This window comes from Ischnura elegans, chromosome 12, assembly GCF_921293095.1.
Source record: "Ischnura elegans chromosome 12, ioIscEleg1.1, whole genome shotgun sequence".
Lineage (NCBI taxonomy): Eukaryota > Metazoa > Arthropoda > Insecta > Odonata > Coenagrionidae > Ischnura > Ischnura elegans.
The window spans coordinates 71765017-71772847 of NC_060257.1; the positions used below are offsets into that span (position 1 = coordinate 71765017).

The 7831-nt window shown below is 44.1% G+C and overlaps 1 protein-coding gene across 1 annotated transcript; it reads right to left on the reverse strand.

The window, feature by feature from the left end:
* Positions 1–3655: 3655 nt before the first annotated feature.
* LOC124168710 (piggyBac transposable element-derived protein 4-like) lies at positions 3656–7567 on the reverse strand. The gene is made up of 3 exons (XM_046546976.1): positions 6892–7567; positions 5307–6812; positions 3656–3772 (listed from the first exon to the last, which is right to left on the reverse strand). Exons 2-3 carry the CDS (start codon positions 6636–6638, stop codon positions 3656–3658), a joined length of 1449 nt encoding a protein of 482 aa, XP_046402932.1. The 5' UTR covers positions 6639–6812; positions 6892–7567.
* Positions 7568–7831: the final 264 nt, after the last annotated feature.

Genomic DNA, 7831 nt, shown 5'->3' on the forward strand with positions numbered 1-7831 from the left:
TGGGTGACGGAACCACCCAAAGTATGGGCTGGGGTAGAAGGGCCTGAGACGGACGGCGAAATGGAGGGATTTTCTTGGGTTGTGAAGGCAAGGGTTTCACTGACGGTAGCGGGCACCGAAGAGTGTGAGTATGTTGTCCTTGAATCCTCCTCGCCCTCGAGAATACCTTGCATGGGTGTCCCAGGCCTCTCGTCTTCACTTTCCGAAGCAGAATCGGTGTCTTCGAATTCTTCATCCGATGAAAATGCTTTTAGTATCTCATCAATGGCACCCTCTGTGAGAGTTGATGTCGTCAAGGTGGATGTTGTTTTTACTTTCTTTCCAACAGGAACTCCTAGAACAATGCGTCCAAATATTATTATAGTTACATTGATTATTTAAATAAATAAATGCACTTCCCTATGGCTAAGATAAATAATATAAAGCAACAAATGGCTAACCTGTGCCCAAAGTGGTCATACGCCTCTTGCCTCCCGTTTTCGTTGGAACCCCTCGTCCTAAAAATTACGGAATGTAAATTATATTAAAATATAAAACCATAATAAACATTAATCTTCAAGAGACTGAATAGAATATTCACCAGAAGTCACACTAGATGGCCCTGCGACTGGTTCATCGGCATCCGCGGGTACTTCTTCAACACTTCCTGAAAATGGATTGTCCTTATTATTCATAATATATGCCCATAAACAGTAACTATATCTTCAATAATTATAAAAAAAGGGACATTTATTTCACTGCGCTAGAATTTGTAAAAAATATTAATGAGCATATATATACTAGACAAAATTTATCTTTAATTATGTCCGGTAGAGCAGTTTGTTTTGCAAAATAATACGAGCTCGTTAAATATTTTTAACCATTTAAATACGCAAAAATGGAATGTATTTCCATGATATATAACAATAAAAAATTGAACGAAATTAAGTTGAGGCCATTTAAATAAACAAATATTGATGTTATGCCATAAAAAATGAAAATTAGAAATAAAAATTAAAAATTGAGCGAAAATGCCTGGAGGAGGATATTTAAATAAAAGAACTGAATTTGTTGCCATTGAACAAAAAATTCAAAAATTGAAAAAAAAACGCTCTTTGGGAGTATAAAACCATAATGATATAAATAAAAAGTAAAACGTAACACTATTTCAAGTGGATTAGAAAAACAACATACCTATTCTGCGTTTATGTGCCATGGAAAGTCCTCTGCAGTAACAAAGTGCGGTGTGAAGGCAAAAAATCTGCTGCAAGCAAACGACTTGTATCCAGTCACAGGAAAAGACACACTGAGACGCTGAGCACAATTGCAGGGTCTAGTAGAAGACGCGGAGGCAGATGGCGGGCCGAAAAACCTAACGGGACCGATGCCTTGTATTCAAGGCATCCGCGTCCTAGGCTAGCGCGGGATGCCTTGAATTCAAGGCATCCGCATTGAGTGTGTTAAGGCGGACGGTGTTGCTCGGGTTCATGGAAGTGGGGTTGGCTGGAGTGGCGCGTACCATAGTAAGCACCGAGGATGGGGTTGAGGTAGCCGCAGGGTTGATTGGGACAAAGGCGGACCTAGGGGAGGTGAGCGACCTCATGGAGTTGTCCTGGAATGGCGAAAGGGAAGACATTGCAGCAGGGGGGGGAGTGTTGTCCTGCGCAGAGGGCGAGGCAGCATCATCAAGGGGTGCATCCCGACTCACTCGCGCTGACGGCACGCTTGAGCCCGGGGAGTCAGGCGAATCCGGCAGTGGCGAGGCAGACGGCTTCGCCACCTTGGAGACACCTTTGCCATCCGGGGGCACGCTGGGCGACACAAGGGTCGATAAGAAGGGTGGTGGCCCGTGCGACCTCAGGGCATAACCCCGTAGGGAGCTTGGGCGGCGGATGCGGGAGTTTGGGCGAGGGAGTCGGTCCATCCCTAGGCTTGCCCAGGCCCGTTGTCGGTGTCTGGTCCCCGGGAGGCGGGGCAGTCCTAAGAAAGTGGCCGATAGGCGGTTCTTTTGATGGCGGTCGCCGTGACGCGGCTAGTAGGTACAGTGCTACTTTTAAAGAGGACACGAAATGAACAAGTGAAGTTAAAAGCAAGTTGCTGTGGTACGTAGACAAGTGATTTAATTAATTGGTAGAGTGAAGTTTTTTATCAACAAGTCGCCAAGTGCGTTGCTTTAAGTAAAGTCAAGGATGAAACGGTGTGAATATGGTAGCAAGACTGTAGTTATAGATATGCACTAAGAGTGTTGTTACGTGTAGAATGAAAGGTTGAATAAAGTTTGGGGTGGAACTAAATGGAGTGAGCAATGAACAATTGGCTGGTGTTAGATTAGATGATAGGAAAGGGGCTCTTATACCCCTTCCGCCCTAACCAGTTGGGGAGCGCTGTGGGCTCTAATGCCCGGTACACTTAACCGTCAAAGGCTCTTATGCCTTTCGGTTTTAACCTTGCGGAGTACTTAGTTCGCTAGTGCAGGTAGTAGTAAAGGCTAAATGAAGTTGGAAAGTCCAAGAAGAGGTTAAATGAAGCTAAGGGCTGACGAAGGCCGAAGTGACTAAATGAAGTAAAGGAAACTAAGTGCCCAAGTTCGAAAGTTGACTACGTCCGGAAGAGAAGTTAAAGGAGGCTAAGTGTTGACGAAGGCCGAAGTGCCTAAGTCCAAAGGTGTAGTAAATAAACTAAGTGACCAAGATTCGAGAATTGACTAAGTCCGGAGAGAAGAAAATAAACTAAGTCCAAGTGAAGTTAAAATTGACTAAGTCCGGGGAGAAGAAATAAACTGAGTCCAAGTGAAGTTAAAAATTGACTAAGTCCGGAGGTGAAAGAATGGGCTAAGTGCCCAAGCTGGAAGGTGACTAAGTCCGGAGAGAGGAAAACAAACTAAGTCCAAGTGAAGTTAATAATTGACTAAGTCCGGGGAGAAGAAAATAAACTAAGTCCAAGTGACGTTAAAATTGACTAAGTCCGGGGAGAAGAAAATAAACTAAGTCCAAGTGAAGTTAAAAATTGACTAAGTCCGGAGAGAAGAAAATAAACTAAGTCTAAGTGAAGTTAAAAATTGACTAAGTCCGGAGGTGAAAAATGGGCTAAGTGCCCAAGCTCGAAATTGACTAAGTCCGGAGAGAGGAAAATAAACTAAGTCCAAGTGAAGTAAAAATTGACTAAGTCCGGAAGAGAAGAAATAAACTAAGTGAACTAGCGAACCAACCGCGGACTTACTGCTGGAGAGAGGCTCTTATGCCAACTCCCACACGATGGTCCTCTTCTGAGAGCGCGCTTAGATTCGAAGAGTTTAAGTCCGTAAAAGGCCCTCTTTGGGTCCTTTTTCGGTTTGGGTGGCTGAAGGCCCTGGTGTCCGGTCCCCCCCTGACGGGGGAGGGCCGCCTAGCGCTGTGTTGTCCCCCCTACCCCAGTGTGCCTATTGGACTACTTGCCCGCAGACAAGCAGAGAAGCCCCGACGATGAGCTGCCCCACGGCTGGAGAACCCACCGCACGTTACGTGGGCGCCGTATGTGTTTGTGATGGGGAGTTTCCTTCGGCTGCCAACGAGTGCGTTAGCGTGCAATGCCTCGGAAGTCAGGGACTCTCACTCTATGGCCGACGAGTGCGTCGGGGTAGATCGGATGAGAGGTTTTGCGTGTACCAGCCGGCGATTGGAGGACCGAACCCTCTCCACTAGCAGACTTCACTTGGGCAGATACTAGTTCCCCCGGGCGGGGGAATGCCCCTGCAGTCACAAGGGTGCAAACTTTGGGTTACCCGTAGGGCCCGCAGAAAGTTCCTTGCACTGGCCTAAAAGAGACAGGAGAGAAAATGGCCCCGAAGAGGACCAAGTAGCCGGGGAGAGGCCGGTGGTGACTCCCTCCTCCTGGTGGTGGACTTCCTTCCTTCCTAGTCCGGTCCTTGGGTTGGTGGTCTTCCTTCCTGGTCCGGTCCTTGGCTCCTAGCCTTCGGTCGCGACTAGCGCTTCCTCAGGCGGTTTCCTTTGGTGGCGGTGTTGTCCTCCTTCCTTGGTTGGTCCTGTCTCTTGTCCCCTGTGGAAGAAGGTTAGTCGGTAGGACCGACCGTATAGGCCCTTAAAAGGACCTTAAGCAAAGGAGAATAGGCTGCCTCCCTCCTCCTGGTGGAGGACTTCCTTCCTTCCTAGTCTGGTCCTTAGACTGGTGGTCTTCCTTCCCTGTCCGGTCCTTGGCTCGTAGCCTTCGGTCGCGACTAGCGCTTCCTCAGGCGGTTTCCCTTGGTGGCGGTGTTGTCCTCCTTCCTCGGTCGGTCCTGGCTCTTGTCCCCTGTGGAAGAAGGTTAGTCGGTCGGACCGACTGTGTAGGCCCTTAACCCTTTGACTACCTTTTTTTTCCTTTATATTTCTTGCTCTTTTTCATTATATTTTCGATTTGTTTACTCCAATGAAGATATTCATTCAATATTATGAACTTTTGATCAGGGGGGGCGGAGATGGAGGGGTGGGACATATGTGTCCCACTGGTATTACGGCGTGGGACATATGTGTCCCACTGGTCTTACAGGGTGGGACATATGTGTCCCACTGGTCTTAGAGGGTGGGATGCATGCGTCCCAATGGTCGTTAGATTTTTGGCTGTATATTCCCGTAACAATCCATTCTAAAAGCAAAAACACCATGATGTTTTCAAAGTATTTATTAGCTATACATCTTGATGTTTTTTTTGTAGATTGATACTCAAAGCTGAAAGATACTCCCACAAATCTCTTTCAAATATCAACATAACAATTTTGTTACAAATAAGAGGAAATGATTGAAAGTAATTATACTGGTACACATAAAACAAATATTCATTATATCCAAAAATGCTCAATAGTTTCAGCAGACAATGTCAGTTCTAATTATATTGTAGTCACTGAAAAGGGAATTACATTTATAAGTTTCAAAAGACAGAGTAAACCGGGAATACAATTGCTATGTGTGATAGGAAGTGAAACATTGTCTACAGAGTGGCACTTGACACATTGTGCACAGAGTTTTTGTTCTCTTTTCTACTTTGTTCTGTGCACATCTCATGCACCGTCTCCTTGTATTTCCCTCAACGGGAAGGTGGTCACCGACGTTCAGCATAAGCTTTGCTATTTTTGATGGTCTGCCTCTGCATCGCTTCCGTTTTACTTTGCTTTGTTCCTTACCCATTGCCATCATTTTTTCTGCCAAAGGCACGATGAACTGCAATAGCCTTACATCCTTTTTGGTTGTGTCCATATACAAAATCCATGAATTTACCACTGCTAACATAAGTACCTTATAAAATACTTTTTTCCACCACTTATTAGATCGCCTATCGAAGTCATACACGCCCACCTTCTGGTCTGAAAGATCTACTCCTCCCATGTATTTATTATAGAAGCAAATTAATTCTGGACAGTCTACCTTTACTTTTCTTCCATCCTTTTGCTTTCGGTTTGCTGTATTCACTGTTGCATCATGGCAATTACTGAGAACAGTTACTTCTTTGCTATCCTGCCACCGGGCTGCCATTGTTCGTTGGTGATTTGTAAGAAATTCGAATTCCCCTCTTTTCAATTTCCCTTGAAATTTCGGCATATTTTTTCTTGTACTAATAGCAGTACCTACTGCTGGATATTGAATACTATTTAGTAGATGCACGCTCGTGAAAAACCTATCAAAAACAAGAGTAACATCTGGATTTCTGATTGTTTTTGTTAGAGATAAGACAACTCTTTCCCCCAGAGTGGAACTCTCCGGTAGGTCTTGTCCCAATTCCTTGCCAGAGTATACATTCAAATCATATGCATATCCAGTCATTGCATCACAGCGCTCCCAAATTTTTATTCCTCGTTTTATAGGCTTGAGGGGAAGATATTGCTTTAGAGCTGACCTGCCCTTGAATTTCGTCATAGATTCGTCAATGCTCTGGTAGGGGCTTTCATCTCTAGCCTTGGAAAATGTATGTTTTAGGCAAGATATTACCTCATCAATATAGTATGTCTTTGAGGAGCTGGCAGGTTGCTCAGGATCTGTGAAGTAGAGCTTTGATATAAGCAGTTGAAACCTGTTTCGTGAAATGGCTCCTTTGATTGCCTCATTTCCCAAGGAAGGATTATGCGACCAATAGTCCGAAATGCTTGGAACTTTATTGTAGCTCATCACGAGCATGCATCCAAGAACTAACAATATCTCCCCTGGATCAGTTTCACAGAGATTGACCAAATTTTTCTTCTTGCGTAATATATCCAAACGTTTGTTAGTACACTGGCTGATAAAAATGATCAAACTTCGAGGAAACACTTTTAGAAAGTATGCCATTTCGTCAGATGACATATCCAAGTTGCATAATGAGGCTGTTCTACGATGTAATGTCACAGTGTGTCTAGGAATAAATAATACCTTCGGTGGAGACCAGCATATTTCACTAGAAACCTTTTTTTTAGATGAAGCCGGATAAGGAACCTCATCGCCACTCACCCCGTGCAGGAGATTGACACCATGAGCTTCTAACGAACTGTCCTCAGCATCCTGACTCACTCCAGAGCAGTCACTATCACTCTCTGTACTACTTTCATGTTCGGGCTGATATTCCCCATCTGATGAGTCGTCCGAAAAATATTCTTCTTCAGATTCATCCAGTATTTGGCAAAGCTCTGCTTCAGAATATTTCCTTTTATTGCTCATTTTTCACGTCTAAAAATAAAAAAATTCTGTTGATTATAAAATTGGATATTGTGAAATTATTACAATATATTCTTCTTTACTTACTCTTGCGGGTTGAGATGAACTGCATACACTGAACTTTTGACATAGGTCAAAAGGGCAACAAAGGAAAAACACTGGATAGCATTCAATGATCTGAAAGAGAGTTAAAATTTGTGTAAAAAAACATTCATGATGATAAAAACAATATAAATCATATAAGGTTTTCATTTACCATGAAATGAACATGGGCTGAAATCACAGGAGAAGAATACGTTTTGTGATGTCCACACGATCCTTTAGCTGGTAAAACCTGGTGCAGAGAAAATACATGAATCAAAACAGAAAATTTATCCATAGGTTAGGTACTACATCAGCAAATATTAGCGAAAGCTTACTTACCAAATGGATAGAGGAGTCGGGAAGGAAGATATAGTTGCACACTGGTACTCGATTAGAAGATACAGATGCACACTGACATGTAGAGTTCCCATAATGACATGTTGTACAGTAAAATATATTCATAAATGCCACTCTAATTTCAGTGGATGCGAAATTGATAATTCTTCACGTAAAATGAATGCTGTCAAATGATTATGATATGTGCATACTATAAAAATGAGAAGTATAACTTTACAAAATAAAGAATATTCAGTACGAGCGTAAGTTCACTGGAGAGCTAACGGGTGACGACCAAAAGGTATTTCACTAAAGTAAGGTAGATGCTGCTACCTGTTGCCGGAAATTCAACCTAAATAACAATTGGTACCAAAACAACCATTGGGACAAAAACATATGGGTTTTTCCAAAGCTTTTGCCCCATTGGTATCTCAATACTCCTTTGTGGGACATATATGTCCCGTTGGTAGTCAAAGGGTTAAAAGGACCTTAAGCAATGGAGATTGGTGGTAGGTGGGTTAGCCCGAGAAGGACTCTCCCTCCTTGGCACGCCTTGGCGGCTGTCCTCGGTTGCGGCAAGCGCTTCCTCGGACGGAACCTCCTTGGCGGGTGTTGTCCTATCTCCTTGACGCGGGTCGTCGACGGTACGCTCGCCTCCTTGCCGCTGTCCCTCGATGAGCTGCTCCTCGGTGATCCTCTCGGCGAAGTCTCCCTCGATGATCCTCGATCGCTGCCCGTCTACACTTTGTCTTTTCGGGCCCTGGGGCCCCCCTTAT

What these genes read in the sequence shown, in the direction of transcription:
- LOC124168710 (XM_046546976.1), bottom strand. Translation starts at nt 6,638, where the DNA reads ATGAGCAATAAAAGGAAATATTCTGAAGCAGAGCTTTGCCAAATACTG. An exon ending in TAGATCTTTCAGACCAGAAG is followed by an intron (nt 3,773 to 5,306) that starts GTGGGCGTGTAT and finishes TGTCTCTTTTAG; the next exon opens with GCCAGTGCAAGGAACTTTCT.